Source organism: Eschscholzia californica, unplaced genomic scaffold (assembly GCF_041429995.1).
Source record: "Eschscholzia californica isolate CP2 unplaced genomic scaffold, dmEscCali1.0.p SCAF_3, whole genome shotgun sequence".
NCBI classification, from domain to species: Eukaryota; Viridiplantae; Streptophyta; class Magnoliopsida; order Ranunculales; family Papaveraceae; genus Eschscholzia; species Eschscholzia californica.
Window position 1 is genome coordinate 40,723,218 of NW_028238420.1, and position 22,829 is coordinate 40,746,046.

Genomic DNA, 22,829 nt, shown 5'->3' on the forward strand with positions numbered 1-22,829 from the left:
TCTCTTATCTCTATTGATAAATCTTAGAGATTTGAGAGAGATTTCTCTCCTATAAAACAGAACAGAGAGACCCGAGAGAGGGGGATAAAAGGAGGAAAGAGAGAGACCCGAGAGAGAGATAGAGCTGGAAATCGAGAAGCCGAGATTGGAGGAAGATGCAACTGAATTGGTAGTCGGTTAGAGGAGATACTCGACTTGTCTTCAAGGCTATAAAAACAAAAGAAGAAACAGAGAGAAGGGGGACGGTTTTAAAGAAGAAAGTTAGAGAGAGAGACGGGAACATCTCGGCTGGGAGATCATCCTCCTCTCGAGCTCAACTACAAACAAAAAAAATCAGAGAGAGAGTGAGAGGAAAATGGACGGATTTTAGAGAGGAGAACAGTAGAGAGAGAAAGAGGGAGAACCGAGATCATCACCATCTTCATATTTCGATTTCTTTGTTTTTGTTTTATCTCTTTAATTGTAATTTCTTTATTTGTGAGAGATAGAGAGATTACAGAGAGATAGAGAGTTTTACAGAGAAAGAAAGAGAAAGAAATTGTAGAGAGAGAGAGAGAGAACAATAATGGAGAGATTCGGATTTCATTCATTTTCATCTTGTTTTTTATTTTACTCTTTGTTTTCTGTTTTCTTGGTGAGAGAGTAATAGAATACTTAAAGATAAAGAGAGAAACAGGAGGTTAGAGTGAGAAACAGAGTTGGAGAAGACGAGAAAATAGGTGAGAAAATTATTTCCCCAGAAGGAATCCATTTCCGGGAAGACGAGAAAATCGTTTTCCCAGAGGGTGCGTTTGGCAGATTTCCGGGAAAAACAGAAGGAAATCAATTCCTTAAGGTTCTGTTTGGCTGCAAAATCAGTAAGAAATTCAAATTTTTTTACTTTTCTCCCATCATTTATTTAGTTAAACTTCCATCTATCATCATGAGAAACTAAATTTTTATATCTAGGGTTTTAGATGAAGTCATAATAATTATTTTAACGATAAATTTATTAAAGTTTTTACCATTTTAACGATAAAATCTTCCGGGTTTTTAGACCGTTCATGGACTAAAACCTGAGTTATATAAAGAACTCTCTAATTAGATCAAAATTAAATTGTCGTTAGAATTATTAGAAAGACGGATTCGAAAACCCTAGGTTCCCTTTTTCTGAATACCGACTTATTTATTTATTTATTTTTGAGTTTTATATTTTATTTCTATTTTACCACCATCAAACCAATTTTAAATTTCAATAGTTTTAAGGTTAGAATTTAGTTTAACTTAGTCTCTGAGGAACGAACCGGTCTTACCGGAACTATTACTTGACGCCCGTATACTTGCGGGTGGAGACCTTTTAGGGTAACCTTTTAGGCCCATCAATTTTCGAAAAAAACGGTTAAAAAAATCATTTTAAAGATGCATTTAAAAAGAGTTGAAATAATTATGGTTTCTAGGATTCTTACTAGTTATCAAACAAACTAAGGAAAAACCATTTGGAATCATGAATACGTGGAATCATGAATCCGAAAGACTCATGAATCCATGGATTCATGATTCCTTCATCCAAACACACCATAATAGTAGGTTTTTCTCTATCTCTATAACTATAATACCTTACCAAAAGGGATTTACCGCACTTAGAGGCGGGAATCGGTCTGGTCGGTAGCACCTGGATATATCATTCACCTAGTGGGGCTTTGAAATTTCCTGTCTATTCGGATCAAAACAATCAGTTGTGGTAGTCTCCTGTGTGGTTGATTTGATTTGATTTGGATTGACAATCATGAATTAAACGGAGTTTCCTTCTCTAAATTGTGACCATGTGCAACTGACCGCAGTTAAGCACACTATCGTTTTTTTCGAAACTGATACATAAATAGAAAATCAAAACCAACATTGAAACAAAACGGAATAAAAATGCTCATTTTGAAGTCAACCTCGCTCTTCTTTTATCAATCTAAGCGAAGGTGATTGATTTATGTTTCGATATATTTTCGCATTTTTAAGTGGTTGTATCATTTTGTGTGGTAAATGAATTGTACGAATAGATATAATCTAAATAAGAATAACTTCTTCATCAAAAAAAAAAAAAAAAAGAATAACTTTTGTATAATATCTATGACTCATCTAATAAATTCGGTTGGTGTTATGGGAAACAAAAAAATTCTAGGTGCAAAGATTTGGGTGGAAACAAAGATAATTGTGAATTTTTGTTTCCTCCAAACACCCAAACGGCCAAACGGTTATATTTTTCAGCTTCTTCCCTCTTCTTCCTTTCTCACTGCCACCATCAACTCCGACGACCGCCACCACAAATTCTGGCGACACCGCCAACAACTAGTAGCCCATTTGGTTAGTGCATTACTCTGCAATGTAGAGATTTCAGGTTCAATCCACCGGAAGTGCAAATCCGGGGAATATTGAACTTGGGTTGTTATTAGTATAAATTATGTAATAGATTTGTCGGGCTTTAGGCATCTTTCATCTTGTTGGGTTTTAGGCATGTTTCATGGTTTAATTAAGGCGCTTATCGTGCTTATCAAATCTTCCTGATGTATCAGTGTCTTGTAACGACTAACTTAGAACGTAGTCGATTTCTTAAAAAAATATATTCGGCGACACCTCCACCATCTCCGTTGACACTTATTCTTCTCTCATCTTCCCTCTTTCGTATCTCCTCTCCTTGTCTCTCTCTCTCTCTCTCCTCTCTCTTCTCTCTTGTCTGTCTCTTCTCTCTATCTTCGGGCGGAGGGGAGGAGCCTCTTCGTCGGAGCTGAGATTTAGTCTCGTCTGGTTTTGAACCATATCTCGTTTTCTTTCAAAACCAGACGAGCTCTGACAAACGGACTCCTCTCCTTCGCCAAAGATAGAGATAGAAAAGACAGAGAGTAGAGAGAGAAGAGAGAGAAGATAAAGGGAAAAAAAGAGAAGATGAGATTCTGGCGAGTTTCTAAGGTCGACGACATAAAATAAAAGGTGTCTTTTGGGGAAGATTTTTAATTTTTTACCCTTTAATATTTTATTCTCCGAAATTTTTTTTATTTCCCAAAACATCGACCATAAAAAAGTTTCCATGTTGAAAATACTATTATTTGGTCTGAAAATGAAGCCAACCAGAGACATGAGAACCGGCTCGTTAGCTTTCCGCTTCTGGTGCCAAATAAGTAACATTTTTTTGTCCACCAGTCTTTAGTGCAGTGGTTAGACACCCCGCTTAAACCCATGAAGTCGTGGGATCGAGTGAAAGCAGTTTGCCATCAAGATTTAATCCAATGTAATTTAGGCTATAAATAATGTAAGGCCTCTTTCATTCTTGGTGTAATTAGGCGGTTATCGTGCTTATTACATTTTCTTGATGGATCACTGTTGTGTAACCACGGCCCTATATCGAATTCCTTTTCTCAAAAAAAAAACTAGTAACGTTTTGGGGTCATTCTTACAGCTTATCTCTGGGCAAACCAAACCAAAGGAAATAGACCTTGTTATCTCAATCCTTCTCACACCATTAGAACTCTGTATATAGGGTTTCTTCTTCTTCAAAAACAAAGCAAAAAGTGAATCTTTTTTCAAATTTCTTGTTATAATTTCTTCTCCATGAAACCTGTAATAATTTATTTGAGTAAATAGAATGAGTATGGCAGTTCGAGCAGTGAATAGCTGCTCAATCTCTCGTTCTACCTCTTCACCTTCTCTCTCTTCATTTCGTTGTCGTCTCTACCATTTATCTCCCTTTCAACTTCTTCAGAACCCTAAATTAGCTTTTCATTCTCGCTATTTGGTTTTCCGGTCTAAAGCACTGTTTATCAATCATGGCGGTTATCGAAACCGTTCTGTTCATAGCCTCATGGAAAGTGTTATGGAAGAGCTTGAAGAAATTCGAGCAAGGAAAAGGATTCGTGCTACCAGCAAGTAGGAAAATTCTTCCTCTCTATTAAAGCTTCATCTTTTCGTTTTCTTTTTCCTCTTTTAAAGTTTGGGTAGTTAGAATTCCACTTTAGTTAGTTCATACTTATACTAATTTAACTTTAGTTTAATATTTGTGATAGGAGTGTTCTATATATAGTTTTGAGCAAGTGAAAATCAAGTTTTTTAGCTTAATTGTGAGATTGAAGGAGGCTGTGAGCCTGAATTGCTTATCAATATTGAATGCTTATCAATCAATGTGAATGAAATAGGAGGGTGATGGAGCAATGTACCTATTGTTTCTAGATTTTGTTTGAGCAGCTTTTGTTTTTCGTCATCTCAATTTGGATTGTGTATATACTTCTCTTTGTCATTTGTATATTCATTTGCTGTTTTAGAGAAACATTATTTCAGTTTCGGGTCAAGTACTTCAATTTCCTCCCTCCTACATGCACGAGCTTAATTTCTTTTTGGTGTATTGGTTGCACGCTAATTTGTATCAGAGTCAACCGAAATGTAGTATTTGAGCCGGGGGGACAATACAAGATTAATATGACTTGGATTTTACGCGTAAAATAATGTCATGGCGTTACTATGGGTCATTAGATGAATGGACATGCATGTAAAGGGCTACCAGTGGGGCTGTCTTGATAGAGGTTTACCCCTGTAGATGAGCGTGGATTGTTTTAGGGTTTTACTCAGTTTCCGCTACTTCATAGCACGGGTTTTTGAGTTTTGAGGTGCATTGGGTTGGGCCTATTTAACAATAACCAACTCTTGAAAATCAATCTTCTTCAATCTGTCTTTTTGCAAGTAAACTTTAGTTAATCTATTGATACTATTACCCTCAACTTAAGCTATTCAGTATGTAACCCTGCAGACTAGGATTAATTAGCAGCGGAGAGCTTCTAGTAGCTAAACCTGAAAAGCGTGTATTGCAAAAAGGTTTACTTGTGGAGTTCCGTAAAGATTCGGATAGAGTATTGCTGGCAGTTGCTCAAAAACCGGATGGAAAAAAGAACTGGATGGTGACAGATCAGGTTCTCAATTTCTAATGTAAACACTTTTGTTGATTTCTGAATAGGTTTCTAGATGTTTAGATTCTTTGGTTGTTTTTGTTCTAAAGTAAGAGCAGTTTGTATACTATCCTAATTTTCTGTTATCTTTGAATGTCTTGGAGCAGAATGGGGTCACATCCTCTATTAAGCCTCAACAGGTTACGTATATTGTCCCTGGTGTTGAAAATTTTAACCACATGGAGATCACACATTTTATTCAAAAAGCTGAGGAAAACTTGGTAGGTTCTGTTCAACAGGTGAGCTATTAGGTTGTTCATTTGCGATTAAGTTGACATTTATGTATTTATTTGAAGTAGGATTTCACATTGCTCGAATATGCTTGGATGGAGCTTCTAGAAAAGAACAAGTCTGTGACACCTGAAGAGTTAGCGGAGGTACAATATTCTTATTACGGCTGTAATTTTGATCACTTGTGGGTTTAATGTTCTTGATGGTCAAATTACAGATTATTTTTGGAAGCAAGGAATCTTTAGAGAGTTATTCTGCGCATGCGCTGCTGTCGAAAGATGAAATTTATTTCAGCATTGTGGAGGCTAAGGGATTCCGATCTGTTTATGGTCCACGCTCTACTGAACAGGTAATTCTTGTAGAGATTAGAGCGGATGCGGTCATTGTGAGATAAGACTAGAAAACAAGAAAGCTCATTTAAGTGATCCATATCGTGATTATCGTCTTAAAGTAATAGTATATCTCTCTTGGATATTGAAGTCGATGTCATTAAAGTAGAACCAGATTCTAACTTCGGTAAAATTTTGAAACATGACGGGAGTTTGGGGATTTATAGCAGGAGATGACGGAACAGAACATACTGTGGATTGGAACTGTATGTTCGGTGTTTTACACATATTTATCACTATCGCAGGGTGCCAATATTACTTACTAGTTGGAATTGAACTATAAAAGATGGATTATGTGTTTATGTTATATATATATATATATATATATTATTTCTTTTTAGAAATTGGCTCGATGCTTTCAATGGTTGATTACTTTATTATGGTGTTTTAGGGGATTTTATGAATAAGTTGCTAATTGGTTTGGTAAAGTAGGTAGAAGAACTTCTACGTAAGAAGGAAGCTAAGGAGGCTGCAGAGAAAGAACTTCATGAGTTTGTGCAGTTACTTTATTCTGCAAAGGCAATGGGCCAGGGTTCTAAACCACCTAAATCATTGTGGACAGATGAAGAGAGAAATCGTCACAAAATTGAGTCTCTTGAGGCATATGCTCTTGATGCGTGCAAAAATGATGATCAGAAACGAACTGCTGGGGCGGTAACTTCAATGCTCTTGTACCTGAAATTAGCTTATTAAGAATAGTTACTTTCAGCAAGCCTAATTTGTGTGCCTATTTGCGAATTCCTTTGGGAAGTCGCTATTTGACAGAGTAAAGGAATTTGTACTGATTCTACTGGGAGACCCTCGTGTGTCTTTTAAGGTTGTAATCAACTGAATTGTTATACATGTTCTCTTTTGCTAGATCCTCAAGGCAATGGGACTGCCCAAGTTGTCATCATCTGCAATAAATCTCCTCATAGATGTCGGATATTTCCCCGTGCATGTCAATCTTGATGTCCTGAAGTTCAAAATTCATACTGACTATTCAGAGGAGATAATATCGTCTGCTGAAGATCTACTCTCAGTTTCTTCTGATCCTGATGAGGTTGGTCCTTCTCCATTTTGGTCATTACTGTTCAGAAGCCCACCTATCTCTGCTCTGTACTTGATAAATATTTATTAATTTCATCAAGAAAGTAGTAAGCTTTTGAAATGTAAGTTTGTACAAATTACAGCTGATAGGTTTTCTCATTAAAATTTGAAGTCACTATTATCAAGGTTTTTTAACCGGAAGATTATAATATTTGATCTTATAGATGAGTTGACCATAGCTTATGGAATAGTCGCACTGTAAAATATTCTGTTTTTAGTAGTTAATTTTCCCCTTCTCCACTTTTGTTTCCCTGAAATCCGTTATGGAGCCCAGAGAGGGGGAAAGTGTAAAATCCCCTTAAACCTTTTCGTTTCTCAATGCAATACAGTTATTCTAAGGTCTTGTTTTCTTGCATTGATTATATAGCTCTTGTTAGTTTTCTAATACATCTCTCTGGTGCTATTGTTACAGATGAACAGGAAAGATCTTACACACTTGAAAGTATATGCAATTGATGTTGATGAAGCTGACGAGGTAAAGATTCATTTTTCATTCTTAAACTATGCAAAGAATGAAACTGGAAGTATCTATGTTATCTTTTATCCTTTTAATCAAGCAAGTTACGAACTCTTACTGTAAAAATCGTAATGGCTGTGAACAAGTGCAGCTTGACGATGCTTTAAGTGTCACAAGGCTTCAAGATGACCGCATCAAAGTTTGGATACATGTTGCGGATGCAACTAGCTTAGTTAAGCCGGGAAGCAAAGTAGACAGGTAGTGCTTTGAATTCCTGTAGAATATTTGGGTAAACTGCCATTATTAAATTCTTTACCTTTTCCCCAAGAAAAAGGGAGTATCATTATTCTGCGTCTTCTTAATAAATATCTTTTTGGGGTGTAGAGAGGCACTGAGAAGAGGAACATCGATTTTCTTGCCCTCTTCCACTATTCCAATGTTCCCTGAGAAACTTGCTATGGAAGGGATGAGCTTGAAACAAGGAAACCTTTGCCGTGCAGTCACAGTATCAGTAATATTGCACCATGATGGAAGGTATAATGTACTCACTTGTCTCTTTTGAGAAAATAGATATTTATTAGGCATAATCTACACCTATCTTTTTGGGGTTTCTAGACGTTATTATCTTGCTAAGAAGACACCCTATGTTGGAATTATAGCATTGCAGAGTACAAGGTGGACAACTCGGTCATCAGGCCTACATATATGTTGACATATGAGAGTGCAACTGAGTTGCTTAACTTGAACCTTGAAGAAGAGGCCGAACTTAGGCTTCTGTCTGAAGCTGCTGCTCTCCGTTTACAATGGAGACGTGGACAGGTTTGGCTTGTCTAATTTTCATGTACTTCAATTTATTGATTTCATTATTTTTCTCAGTTTCCATGGTGTCTGCCTTCGGCAAGAATGTTTACGAAGTTTGATTTATTTATTTTTTTCATCATAAACTTTTTAGACTATTAAAGAAATTTAAAAAGAAAATAAAGAGAACCAATCAAAATGTCTATGTAACATGGGTACCTCCTTTAGTATTTTCGCCTTATTGACTAGAAACCGGATTTCCATGTCATTCAATGGGTATAATGTGAGGTGGTGTATGTACATGTTACATGTACTTGTAACTTGCACACGTATTAGGAGCTAAGACCACAACATACCAGATTATGTCTTTGTGCATAATGTAACAACGATTGATCTGCAAGTTAAAATCGTTAGGAAAAAAACAAGAAAAAGAAAAGGACCTAGTAACTAAGAATATTCACACCAGCAAATCCTTGTGTTGTCTTTTCCACTCGCGACAATGGACACCTTATACTGTTGTCAGATGCCAACCTATTTGTGTTGGTTCATACAGCAAATATACTTTTGATAATGGAAAACCTTCAGAAGATAAGAAACTCTCATATTATTAGAACTGTCCGGTCATAACCTATCAAAACTTGTATCGAGTAGCACAAGAATTTTTCTTTCAAGTATCAGTAGTATGCTTATACGCTTTATTTAGTTAGTGCATGAATTGGTTCCTTGCTTTCAACAGAACTTTATCTAAAATGATGTGTGCATGAGGTTGATTTTATTTGTTGACTTCTCAGGGTGCAATAGATACAAACACAATAGAACCACGAATCAAGGTGTCTAATCCAGATGACCCAGAACCTTCAATCAATCTCTATGTTGAAAATCAAGCAGAATCTGCAATGAGACTTGTCTCTGAGATGATGATACTCTGTGGGGAAGTTATGGCTACTTTTGGTTCCTCAAATAACATTCCTTTACCTTACAGAGGACAGCCTCAATCAAACATCGATACATCAGCATTTGATCATCTTCCAGAAGGACCTGTGAGAAGCTCCGCTTTAGTTAAAATAATGCGTGCTGCAGAAATGGATTTCAGGAAACCTATTCGTCATGGGATTTTGGGTATTCCTGGTTATGTGCAGTTTACTTCTCCCATTCGTAGATACTTGGATCTTCTCGCTCATTACCAGGTGAGTTTACTGTTGATAATGCCAATAATTTATGATTGTTCAATCTTCTTGTTAGCTCCTAATTTATTACAGATGCTTACTCTTGTATGATGGTCTTTCTAGGTTAAATACTTCAATGTAACATATGCAGGTTAAAGCCTTCCTGAGAGGAGATTCTCTTCCCTTTTCGGCTGGTCAGTTGGAAGGGATGGCATCACTGATTAACATGCATGTTCGAGTTGCAAAACGACTCCAGAATAGCAGCCTAAGGTATTGGTTATTGGAGTTCCTCAGAAGGCAACCCAAGGGAAAGAAGTTCCGTGCATTGATTCTAAGATTTATCAAAGACCGAATGGCAGGCTTACTTTTGGTTGAGGTAAATACTTTTGCATTCACTTTGGTGCACAATTTCGAATAGCAGAATTGTCATCTATGAAAACTATTCCAGTATTTGTAAGCAGCCACTTGATGAATGAAATTAACGATGTACAACAAAGTAATGGTTTGATTATTAAAACTTTACAGGTGGGAGTCCAAGCTTCCGCCTTTGTGTCTATCGGAAAACAGATAGGAGATGAAATAGAAGTTCGGGTAGAAGAATCTCATCCCCGTGATGATGTCCTCTCTCTCAAAGAAGTACTTCAAGATACTTGAATTATGTTGTTGAACCCATAACTTTCCAAGGCTTATTGAGATCGGCATATTCAGCTGTGAGACAACTCTTCTGATGAAAAGAATGTTCAGAAAATTTTCCAACCTTGAGCCAAATTTTAGGACCTGCTTGGGTTATCTGTCCTCTTCGCCATCTTGACTTCAGAGAATCAGCATTTGGAAGTTGGTTTGCCTGGAGAATTGAAGTTCCCTATTAGCATTTATGTGAAAGACAACAAATTGACTCGGCTACTGTCCAATTGCCACTCCTTTCATAACTGGCAAGGATTAGGGTTTTGACTGGAGTGATGTCCTCGAATTTTTGTTGTATATAACAGCGTAACAATTACTTCAAATTCGAGTTTAGTGCAACATTCTTTCTGTTCTGGTTTTATTGGACTTGTTCTCATGCTCTCTTTGTTCATGATGTAATTTTTGTGCATTTTAGTATGGAAAATCGGAAGAATCGTTATACACATCTAAAAAAAACTAAAGCATCTCTAATGGGACACTTAAATTCGAAAATTTAGAGGGTCATTTCAGACTTTTATAGTTCCTCTTAAAAATTTCCCCAATGGAAAACTCCCATGATGATGTTGAAGCATTTAGAGCATCTCTAATGCAAGATTCAAATTGAACACCTAAGTTTTTTGAAGTTTATACAAAAAACTCTCTAATGCAAAACTCAACTTGCGTCTTAATATGTGGCATCATTTAAGAAACATCTAAGATGTTTTGAAAAGAAACTTAATATTTGAGATTTCTTTTGAAGTCTTCAATTGTCTACTCAATATTAAATGCAAATTTTACAATCTAAGAAGTGACACCCAAGTAATTTTTAAGTTTTTAAAGTGTTGCATTGGAGATTTCTTTTACATCCAAGGTCTCCTTAGTGTTGTCATCTAAGAAAGAGATTCTCAATTGAGACCTGACACGTAAGACAATTTGAATTTTTTTTTTTTAGTTTTGTATTGGAGATACTCTTATCATAGAGATTCTTAAGAGAAACACTTTAACATTAACGTGTCTTCTTACGTTTTTCTAAGGTCCATGTCCGTTCGTTACGTGAGAAAAGTAACACTGGAAAATCAACTTTTTTTGTGGGAATGAAATTCAATTCTTTCACCTGTGAAATTAAACTTTTTAAGTGTTTGGTAGGGTTGTAAGAACGTCTTGGAGTGCTTTAAGAAAGTAATTTTGAACTTCTGGGGTGACTTCACTAGTTCACTCTCGTCACTTCATCTCTTAACAAAATCGATTGAGAAAGAAAGAGATAAAAAACTAGTCGTTCTTATCTTCTTCTACAAGTGATGGAGAAGGAAGTATTGCGTAGGGTGAATCAGAGTCACTCAAATTCATGCTCAAATCATCACTAAAAGCTTTTCATTTAAACCCCATCTAATTTTGCATCTCATTCGTTCATATATCTCTTGAGAACACCTCATGATCGCGCATGCCTTATTCTACATGTACCCATCTCAATTCCCATCCACTCTCTTGTGGAATTTTGGATCAAACTCATAGATTACCGGTCGAGTAAGTACTTGATTCATTTATAGATAAATCAAATGATAATGCTTTTGGGACGATATTTAATATCCACATGATCGGTAAAATCGATTTTTGGGTGTTTTGGGGTGTTTTTGGGTATGGAGCTAGTTAACTTTCCAGTTACTTCTCCCTTGCTTTCCCTTTGGGGTTGGATCTGGATGTTCATCTACTCCATCCATTAACTTTCCCCTTACTTCTCCCTTTCAGTTTTCCTTTTGAGCATGATTCGATATGGTATTCTTCTGGTTTTGATTTTGTGGATAAATGGATAAAGTTTGAGAGAATTCAGTGCAGGAGAAGCAACAGAAACAAGATAGTGATTTTTGCGTTTGATTTGAACTAGTTGATGAACAACCATTGTTGAAAAAGAGAGAAAGTCTTCTGCAATGTGGGCATCTAGATTGTCTTGAATTCTGAATTGGATTTTGAGTGAGAAAGAAGATGCAGAACAATGCGTTGCAAGAAAGAAAGAGATATTGTGAAAATAAATATTACAGAATTGTCATTATTGGAGGAGAGGAGCGCAAGATCTAGCAAAAATGATTAAGAAATGGGTTCTCCCATCTAAAGCTAATATTGACGCAACTTCTTCCCTTTTGAATCAGATAGATTCATATATGAAAGAAGTTGACAATAAGTTCTTTCAAAATTGACTATTTGTCCCTCTGTTAGAGGTGTTCCAAAAATATCTGGGATCAAGTAAATAGCTATAGGGACGAATGAATCGGATCGAATTGGAAAATGAAAAGATTTGTACAAGTTATACGTTTCGTCACCACTTTGTGGAAAATCGTTAGGGACTAATCCTAAGGCAAAGGGTCGAGAAACTCAACGCCACTATTCTTGAAAAACTTTGAACCAGGCCTTCTTTTCTTTTCGCACTATTACGGATACGAAAATAATGGGAAAAATTGGATTCAATTGTCAACTGCTCGTATCGGAAATAGCCCTACGGATTCGAGCCATAGCACATGGTTTCATAAAATTCGTACGATTTTCCCGATCTAAATCGAGCAGGTTTTACATGAAGAAGATTTTGCTCAGCATGTTCCTGAGCCACAGAAGATCAAAGATTTCTATATGAAAAATACGAATCGGAGTTTAAAGAAGGTGCCCTCTACCCGCAACAGATAGAGGATGAGTTATTCAATCACATAGTTTGGGCTCCTAGAATATGGCGCCCTTGTGGCAATCCATTTGATTGGATCGAAAGATCCAATGAATTGAGATTTCCCTATTGGGCCAGGTCATTTTGGGGCAAGCGGATCCTTTATCATAAAGAGGATGAGCTACTTCACACCTCGGAAAGCACCCTTATTATAGTTATAGATTATAGAGAGAAACGCGCTTTCACATCTTTTTAACCCGAAATGACTGAGGAGAGGAAAGGTTCTTTTTTTAGGGTACTCCCGAGAACAGATGCAGTGGAGACGGGTTGGGGCATGTAGCTCAGAGGATTAGATCACGTGGCTACGAACCACGATGTCAGGGGGTTCGAATCCCTCCTCGCCCACAACCAGCCCAAAAGGGAAGGACCTTTCCTTTACCTCTGGGGTAGGAAAATAATGATCGGGATATTGGACCCAAAGCTATGGAACTTGGATGTGGGTCTTTTGTCGAAATGGAATGGTCTTACTGTTTCTTTTTATCTATTCTCGCGAATGATTCCATCATGAAATATAGTATGCCCGGCCCGAACCAGTATATTTTTGTGTTTTGCTCCCCGCAACTCTTTCTCAGTCAGGTTTGGGTTGAATAGCGGAGCAAGTACAAGTATTAGTAGCAACTCTACTTCTTATAATTATCTTCTGTTTCATATTGTTTGCTTCTTTTATTTGGTAGAATAATTGATTTGATTCTTTCAACAAAGCCATGGATCTCTATTGAAAATGATAAGAAACCCAGTAATTATAACCGTAAAAGTAAGAGCAAGATTCGATTATTTCAGATTGATCGAAAGTAATACAAATAGATGGAGGGAAGAGGGAAGAACTAGGATTTGGGTTCTATTTAAATGTAAATTACATTTAAATATATGAAGATATATGTTGTAGATCAATCTATATTAAGCCTATATCTCTTTATAGAATACAATACAACTTTAGACAATACACTAATTATTGTGTGATAGAAAGGTTCATATATTTCTTTCTACCATACTATCAGATCTCATATACTGTTGATTCTAGTCCGCTTATTTCATTTAAGGCGCGGAATGCAAATCACTTTCATTTCTTCAATCATTGACTAAGAACTAGGAAGTCAAGCTTCATTCAAATTAATCATTTTGACTGACTGTTTTTACGTAGATAATAAGTAAAAAAAGCAGTAGGAACTACAATAAACAGTGCAGTGGCAATAAATGCGAGAATATTTACTTCCATAATCTCATCATTTTTTTTTACTTCACAATAACTCGGGATCTAATCCCATAGAGATGATAAATTTTCTCCTGTAAAATCAATGAGATGAATTGCATCCCGATGATATTTGATATTGAATCGGATCAATATCATGAGTAACAATGTCTGAGCTATCAAGTCGATTCATTGTCGATAATTGAATAGTATAACCTAAGAAGATCTTTTATCCATAACAAATGAAAAATTGGATTTCTGATACAATTAATAATCCCGCTGAATTTTTCACTCTTTCTTTTCTATAATCTACCGTCTTTGTATACAATCATCTGATGAGGTATCATCTGACCAGTCTTCCACTTCTATTGGTCACAAACCCAAACAGTAGAAGTAAGAAGTAAAATGGAAAAAAAAAAGTGCAGTTCTAAACTAACTAAGTTTTTTTTCAAGAAATCGGTTAGTAGTACAATAAGATTAATAGATAGTATTCAATGAAAGAAAACAAACAATAGTTGGAACAATCAGTATACGTGATGCAACCGTTGCTGCATTACATCCAAAGGTTCCTTCTTGACTAGCCCCAAGATAGGACTCCCTAATATGGAAAGACGGCATGTAGAACCTAAAACCAAAAGATAATAGAACTACTAGTCTTAAAATTGAGTTGTACCAAATTAAGGGTTTTATTTCTTCGAGCGATCGTGCGACACTTTTTTCTTAGCAGTCGAGATATTATGTATATTTAATGAGCCTACATGCTTAATCTAATGGGGTAACCACTGAATCTAATGGGGTAACCACTGAATCTAATGAGGTAAAGCAAAAGGTATTCTAAGGTCCTTTGTTCCAAAATAGAAACTGGATACTATACAATTGAAAAAGAAAAAAAAATCAATTTGATTTAATTCCATAGTGAATCAAAGAGAGTTTCCTTTATAAATGGAATTCCACTACAAGGTTCTTTTCCTATTACTTTACCCACGAGTTGCTTAATGAATCTGTTGAGTCGAAATCACGGCATGGGTAGATGTCACAGATGATGAATCAATCTTTTTTTCTACTTCTCTCACTCTTTTTTGGGTTTTTTAGAGAATGGCCCCCATTTATTTAGCTATATTAGGGGGACACCCCTAAAAACATTTTCGTTTAGGCGTTAACTCCCAAAGTTTGTTTTTCGTTTAAATAGCCGTGAAGTAGTGGTCGTGCGAATCACATGCTCGATCTCTGACCAAAATACCCCCGTCCTGATTTTTAGTATATGGCCCCCATTTATTTAGCTATATTAGGACTACACCCCCCAACCAAAATACTTTGTCCATTTGAATAGTTTATCCCGAGCCAATACCTTTCCATCTCACGATCGGTTGAATCACCCTAGTTACATGTCGAACCACTAACTCCGAGGTTCGCCCATAGGATGGGTCATGCACCCTAGCCAGATGCCAGAGCCAGATCCAATCTACGAGTGACTCTGATTGGCTCACCCTTGTTACGTTCTTTGTCTCATAAGTCTGAGGTTCGACTATAGATTGGGTCATACTCTCCCCGAGCTAGAGCCAATCAGCAAGTGACTCTGGCCGAGGTGTTACTTGTACTCCGATGATAGGGTGGATCGTGTCTTTACTAGTCCGAGGTAGTTGTAACCAAAAATTACTTGTATGGGTCCAGTTCAAGTTATAATATCCACCAAACAGAACCCAACAAAGAATGGAAGAACAACTAGTAGTAGTTGTACCCAAAAATGATGTAATTGGTTTCAAAAGTCTTTGTTTATAATTTTTTCTCACAAATTAAAATATGATTTTATGATTTTGAATCTTTTAGTCATGTTTTAAGGAGTTGGTATCCATTTCTTAGACATGGGTTTCGAAGAAAAGATGAAATCTTAGAAGATTTTGCTAGAGAATAATTGAAATCTAGAATAGAAGTAGAAGAAATTAAAGAAGAAGAAGAAGAAGAAGGAGAAGCAATCAAAAAAAAAGAAACCGAGGAACAAATTCATCCATGTTAATCGGTTTTCAGATTGTCTTTCAACAACTAACCAAGATTCAGAGCAAAAAACAGAATCCAAGTTGACCATGAAGAAGAGCAAAAACAAGAAATTGGTGAACTTCAAATTGAAACCACAACCCATTTGCTTAGATTCAACATATCCACAAACTGAAGAAAATTCTTTATTTTCTAGTAAAAATTTTAATATTGGAAGCATCACTTATTCCAAAAGAAGAAGAAGATACTATAGGTTGTGAAGTTGATGGTTGAGAGGAAGAAGATACTTGAGAAATAGGTGGTTGTGAAGCTCCAAGTGGTAATTTGGTCGGGGGTGTAGTCCTAATATAGCTAAATAAATGGGGGTCATATACTAAAAATCAGGACGGGGGTCTTCTGGTCAGTAGGCGAGCATGTGATTCGCACGACCACTACTTCACGGCGATTTGAACGGAAAATGAGCTTTGGGGGTTAACGCCTAAACGAAAATGTTTTTAGGAGTGTCTCCCTAATATAGCTAAATAAATGGGGGACTTGGCCTAAAAAACCCCTTTTTTTTCTAGCGCAGCTCGGCCATCCTGGACTCGAACCACATTTTCTAAGTAGGAGTGAAATCTTGATATAATTCAAAAAAACAAGTGGCAAATTCAAGACAATAAAATAAGAAAAAACTGTCAAATTTCTAGGATTAAACAGAAGGATTCGCAAATAAAAGTGTTAATGCCACGACCAACCCATAAATTGTTAAAGCTTGTCCCGCCGCAGTACCTTGACCAACTCTGAGTCCAATAGAAGCAAGCCCTACGGCCAATCCAACAGCAATAACGGAAGCGGCAGAAATCAGTGGATTCAGTAAGCTCCTCGCACCAAAATAAAGAAATGGTTTTAATGATACAATCAAGAAATCAATTTGTGAAAAAATGGTGTAAAAATTGATTTTCCTATGAACATCAGTTTTCAAACCCAATTTTACTATCAAAGTGACACTTTAAGGTTGTGTTTGATATCACATATTTCCATGGAAATAAAAGAATTTACATGGAAATAGGTATTTCCGCCATTTGATACGATCATACGAAGTATGTTTCCGTTGACTTTATTATCCTAGAGAATATATTTTCATGAAATACTTTATTTCTAATTCCTTGCCCCCCCTTGTGAATTAGCTTCCATGGAGTCAGCAATAAAAAAAATTATTTTAATATATTTGGATACTTGAAACCTTATATTTATCTTTATATATGTTCAAGATGATGTTTGCACTCATTAATATTAACAAAATAAACTTTGACTTACATATTGGCAAATTAAATTTTGCCCTTCTATAATATCAAAATGACATGTTTACCTCGTAAAAATGATATTTAATCTTTGTCGAAATTACATTTTTACCCTTTTATAATATCAAACTGACATTTTATCCTTATGTTTTTAAAATGAAATTGTTAGTCTCTATTAATATCAAAATGACAAAGGATAAAAATGTCATTTTAGAAACATGGATAAATATATCATTTTGACAGCATAAGAGTACAAATGCCATTTCAGTGGCATAAAGATAAAAATGTCATTTTCACAACAGTAAAAATGTCATTTTGATGAAATTTGGGTAAAACTAAAATTTTGGCAATACAAAGAAAAAAAATGTCATTTTAACTACATAAAGGGTAAATAAAAAAAATTAATTGAATATTATATTCATAAAAGTTAGTTTTTAACCAAATAACAAAAATTGTAATTCTACTGAAAAATAAATGACATGAAAGAACTCTTATTTTCACGAAATATATTTCATGGAATACTTTCCATAAAAATCTTTTATTTCAATGAAATTATTTTTCTGATATCAAACACAACCTAAGATTTAAAAAGTAATCTCCCTTTTAAAATCTCATCTAGATTATCGCAGATTTGTGAGACCCTCAAGTCCGTCGGCAATAATTATCCAACTGATGAAGGAGAAATCCATCTTTAATCTCCTATCTTCTCTATCATACGATTATACATGTCAAAGGATTGGGATTTGGCCGGAAAACCTGGTCCGCCCGCGGGCACCCCACGACTGACAATGACTGCGAGCGCCCTGTCACACCCATAAAGATTTGGCTAGCCAACGGCCTAGGGTACGGACATAGGGGACGCCCCTTCCTTGGTAGGAGCTTTCGAATGTGCTTAGAGAATTGAATAGTATAACATAAGAAGATCTTTTATTCATAACAAATGAAAAATTGGATTTCTGATACAATCAATAATCCCGCTGAATGAAAAATTCTTTCTTTTCTATAATCTACCGTCTTCCGTATACAATCATCTGATGAGGTATCATCTGACCCGTCTTCCACTTCTATTGGTCACAAACCCAAACAGTAGAATTAATAAGTAAAATGGAAAAAATAGTGCAGTTCTAAACTAACTAAGTTTTTTTTCAAGAAATCGGTTAGTAGTACAATAAGATTAATAGATAGTATTCAATGAAAGAAAACAAACAATAGTTGGAACAATCAATATACGTGATGCAACTGTTGGCCAATGCTACATTACATCCAAATGTTCCTTCTTGACTAGCTCCAAGGATAGGACTCCCTACTATGGAAAGACAACACGTAGAACCTAAAACCAAAAGATAATAGAATTACTAGTCTTAAAATTGAGTTGTACCGAATTAAGGGTTTTATTTCTTCGAGCGATCGTGCCACACTTTTTTTTAGCAATCGAGATATTATGTATAATTAATGAGCCTACATGCTTAATCTAATGGGGTAACCACTGAATCTAATGAGGTAAAGCAAAAGGTATTATAAGGTCCTTTGTTCCAAAATAGAAATTGGATACTATACAATTAAAAAAGAAAAAAAAATCAATTTGATTTAATTCCATAGTGACTCAACGAGAGTTTCATTTATAAATGGAATTCCAGTACAAGGTTTTTTTCCTATTACTTTACCCACGAGTTGCTTAATGAATCTGTTGAGTCGAAATCACGGCATGGGTAGTTGTCACAGATGATGAATCAATCTTTTTTTCTACTTCTGTCACTTTTTTTTCTAGCGCAACTGGGCCATCCTGGACTCAAACCACATTTTCTAAGTAGGAGTGAAATTTTGATATAATTCAAAAAAACAAGTGGAAAATTCAAGACAATAAAATAAGAAAAAACTGTCAAATTTCTAGGATTAAACAAAAGGATTCGCAAATAAAAGTGTTAATGCCACGACCAACCCATAAATTGTTAAAGCTTTCCATAAAAGCCAGTCTAAGCAACAAAGTACCTTGTATTTTACCCTCTGCCTGTGGTTGTCTTGCGATACCCTCTACGGCTTGTCCCGCCGCAGTACTTTGACCAACTCTGAGTCCAATAGAAACAAGCCCTACGGCCAATCCAACAGCAATAACGGAAGCGACAGAAATCAGTGGATTCATGGTAAGCTCGTGGCACCAAAATAAAGAAATGGTTAATGATACAATCAACCAATGAATTTGTGAAAAAAAATGGTGTAAAAATTGATTTTCCTATGAAAATCAGTTTTCAAACCCAATTTTCACACTTATCAAAGTGACACTTTAAGGTTGTGTTTAATATCACCTATTTCCAAGGAAATAAAAGAATTTACGTGGAAATAGGTATTTTCGCCATTTGATACGATCATACGAAGTATGTTTTCGTTGACTTTATATATTTTCCTAAAGAATATATTTTCATGAAATACTTTATTTCTAATTCCTTGCCCCCCTATGAATTAGCTTCCATGGAGTCAGGAATCAAAAAAGAAATTATTTTAATATATTTGGATACTTGAAACCTAATATTTATCTTTATATGTGTTCAAAATGATGTTTGCACTCATTAATATTAACAAAATAAACTTTGACTTACATATTGGCAAAATTTTACCCTTTTATAATATCAAAATGACATGTTTACCTCGTAAAAATGATATTGAACCTTTTTTCGAAATTACATTTTTACTCTCTTATAATATCAAACTTGTTATAAAGCAATCCCACATTGGTGGGAGACAGGAGTGTGGTGCTCCTCTTGAGAGGCCTTTTAAAACCGTGAGACCTAGGTGTGCCAAAGCGGACAGTATCACTAGCAGCCCGGAAGGCTGGTCCGCACCATCCTATAACATGTTATCAGCACGATTCGCTCTACTATGATGTGATCTTGGGAGGATTTGTTGTAAAGCAATCCCACATTGGTGGGAGACAGGAGTGTGGTGCTCCTCTTAAGATGCCTTTTAAAACCGTGAGGCCCAGGTGTGCCAAAGCGGACAGTATCACTAGTAGCCCGGAAGGCTGGTCCGCACCATCCTATAACAAAACTGACATTTCATCCTTGTGTTTTTAAAATGAAATTGTTACTCTCTATTAATATCAAAATGACAAAGTTTAAAAATGTTACTTTAGAAACATGGAAAGATATATCATTTTGACAGCATAAGAGTAAAAATGTCATTTCAGTGGCATAAAGATAAAAATGTCATTTTCACAACAGTAAAAATATCGTTTTGATAAAATTTGGGTAAAACTAAAATTGTGGCAATACAAGGATAAAAGAAATGTCATTTTAACTAAATAAGGGGTAAATAAAAAAATTTAATTGAATATTATATTCGTAAAAGTTAGTTGTCAACCAAATAACAGAAATTGTAATTCTACTGAAAAATAAATGACATGAAAGAACTCTTATTTTCACGAAATATATTTCATGGAATACTTTCCATAAAAATCTTTTATTTCAAAGAAATTATTTTTCTGATATCAAACACAACCTAAGATATAAACAGTAATCTCCCTTCTAAAATCTCATCTAGATTATCGCAGATTTGTGAGACCCTCAAGTCCGTCGACAATAATTATCCAACTGATGAAGGAGAAATCCATCTTTAATCTCCTATCTTTTCTGTCATACGATTATACATGTCAAAGGATTGGGATTTGGCCGAAAAACCTTTTCCGCTCGCGGGCACCCTGCGACTGACAATGACCGCGAGCGCCCTGTCACACCCATAAAGATTTGGCTAGCCAACGGCCTAGGGTACGGGCATAGGGGAAGCCCCTTCCTTGGTAGGAGCTTTCGAATTAGCCTAGAGAACTCAAGAGGACATCATATTGGGGCAAGATATGAACTTCGGTTAGGTTTGGCACATAAATGGGTTGTCTTGGAGAAGATATATCTAGAGTTTCATGGAGCATCAAGAGCACTCTGGAAGGCTCCTATAGATTTCTATGGAAACCTATACACACTTCTTACCCATTGGATCGTTGACATGTGTTATAATCTCGTATATCCATTGCAAGGGTGGTGTAGTATAAGTAGGGGTAACCCCATATTTTGCAAACCATTAAGAAGTGATCCAAGCAAGTGAAAGTCCAGAGGGAGTGACTTGGGAAACGTACTAGCGTAAGTTTGTACTTGAGAGTTTTTTTTAAGACAACTGTAAACATTGTGTTATTTATAGTAGCAGAGTCTACAGAAGAGAAACACAGTTACAACAATGGAGTTCAAAATCGAAAAATACAAGTTGAAGCTTATGCTCCTAATTGTAACCTTCATGGCTTTATCGTAAGCCGTCGGACAGGCTGTTTCTAATCTAGCAGTTGTCAGACCATCGTTCAAATGTGGCACAATGGCAACGGAATCTAACAAACAAGAGTGTAGCAAAGCCATAGTCCACTGCAACCAATCCAGACTCCAGCATGGGATCCCTATAAACCAATACAACTTCATGTGCCTTACAAACAGATTCGTCCATACTTGTACCAAAAACACAACAAAACATAACTCCCAGGGTGGACGAAACAAGAACTTAACATCTTCAAAAAAGATATATAAATTCCGGAAGTATGGAATCGACAGACTCCAGGATTAGCCTCCAGACTTCTCTCGATAGAGAAATAATATCCAACTTCATACCAAAGGAAGAAAAATTGAAGAGTTCTTAAAGAAATAAAAGAGTTCATTCCACCAAAGTGTTAGTGTGGTTTTGTTGAGCTCTCTTGCTAGTTCTCTTGAGTACTTTAGTAGCTTAGATCTCTTGTGTGATTCCACCACTAAGAGATATTGTTTGGTAATAGTCAAAGTTACTCGGTTAACGTGAGAAAAGACTAACTTGTGCTCGATGTATGACATACTTGAAGCATAAGTGTCGCACGGGTAATACGTGGCAGTGCCTAGTCATACTTTACTCCGCGACAACCCGGTGTTCGAGTTGGGCAAGACTCGTCCGACCGATAAGGTTCTATCGGAGGGTCACGGATAAAAGTGTCTACCCAAAGGTCCGCCCGTGACCGTCCACATTAGATAAGGCCTGCCCGACCGTTCAGATACCCGTTCATTTCGGACTAGTCCGTCTAACCCGCTCCATAACCGAAAGATTGTCGAAGGTTAGATTTCCTAGGGGTACATTACGATCGTTGGATTTTTCTGAGACATAGTATAAAAGTAAAAGAAACCCTACAATCGTTTTATTTTTATCCTTATGTTCTGCTCTCTGCGACTGAGCGACTCTGCCTCTCCCAAATCCCTATTCTTTGTTCGTTTTTGTTAGTTTTTGGTTTGTTTCTGTTTCATGAAGTAGTTATGATCTTCAACCTTTCACGACAACGAATAGATTCAAGTTCCAACCCTCTTCAGTCTCATATTCAGATTTGGTGATTTGTTCATTTTGGTTCGATCAAAGGTAAGATACTAAGATCTATAAATTTTTATTTTTTATTATTTTCAATTTCTGATTTTCCTCACTGTTTAAACTTTAAACATTTCTTATCTTTTTTTCTTATATTTATCTTCTTCTTCTTCATCTTTCATGTATTTTACTGTAATGCAACAACATGGTAACTTCTCATCTTCAGATTAATCTCAGTAAGACACTAAGCTTCGTCTTCGTATTTTCTTACATGATAACTTCTTGTTCGTTTCCTTCTCTGAATCTTTGTTTTCTTACATTCATCTTCATAATTTGTTTTTTGTTATTTTTTTTTTAAATATTTTAGGGTTCGAAAATATATATTCATTTTTTCTTGCCTTTTGTTTGTTATTTTTCAAAGGTTTTTCCTTCTCTATTTTCTTATATTGATCTTTGTTTGTTCCTTCTTTGTATTTTATTTATTGATTTTATAGTTTTTAGGGTTCAAAATCTTCACTAGTTGTTTGTCTGCTATTGCTCATAATTTATTTCCTTGTC

General features: G+C 35.9%; 1 protein-coding gene across 1 annotated transcript; it reads left to right on the top strand.

Moving 5' to 3' along the window:
* Window positions 1-3,280: 3,280 nt before the first annotated feature.
* On the top strand, window positions 3,281-10,134 carry EMB2730 (Ribonuclease II/R family protein). Its single transcript, XM_086670983.1, has 14 exons — window positions 3,281-3,891; window positions 4,766-4,925; window positions 5,069-5,182; window positions 5,261-5,338; window positions 5,410-5,541; window positions 6,014-6,235; window positions 6,441-6,623; window positions 7,083-7,145; window positions 7,279-7,385; window positions 7,512-7,661; window positions 7,787-7,946; window positions 8,717-9,112; window positions 9,243-9,467; window positions 9,617-10,134. Exons 1-14 carry the CDS (start codon window positions 3,611-3,613, stop codon window positions 9,743-9,745), a joined length of 2,400 nt encoding a protein of 799 aa, XP_086527109.1. The 5' UTR covers window positions 3,281-3,610; the 3' UTR covers window positions 9,746-10,134.
* The last annotated feature ends 12,695 nt before the right edge of the window (window positions 10,135-22,829 follow it).

What these genes read in the sequence shown, in the direction of transcription:
- EMB2730 (XM_086670983.1), top strand. Translation starts at nt 3,611, where the DNA reads ATGAGTATGGCAGTTCGAGCAGTGAATAGCTGCTCAATCTCTCGTTCT. An exon ending in ATGTTGATGAAGCTGACGAG is followed by an intron (nt 7,146 to 7,278) that starts GTAAAGATTCAT and finishes GAACAAGTGCAG; the next exon opens with CTTGACGATGCTTTAAGTGT. An exon ending in CCGGGAAGCAAAGTAGACAG is followed by an intron (nt 7,386 to 7,511) that starts GTAGTGCTTTGA and finishes TTTGGGGTGTAG; the next exon opens with AGAGGCACTGAGAAGAGGAA.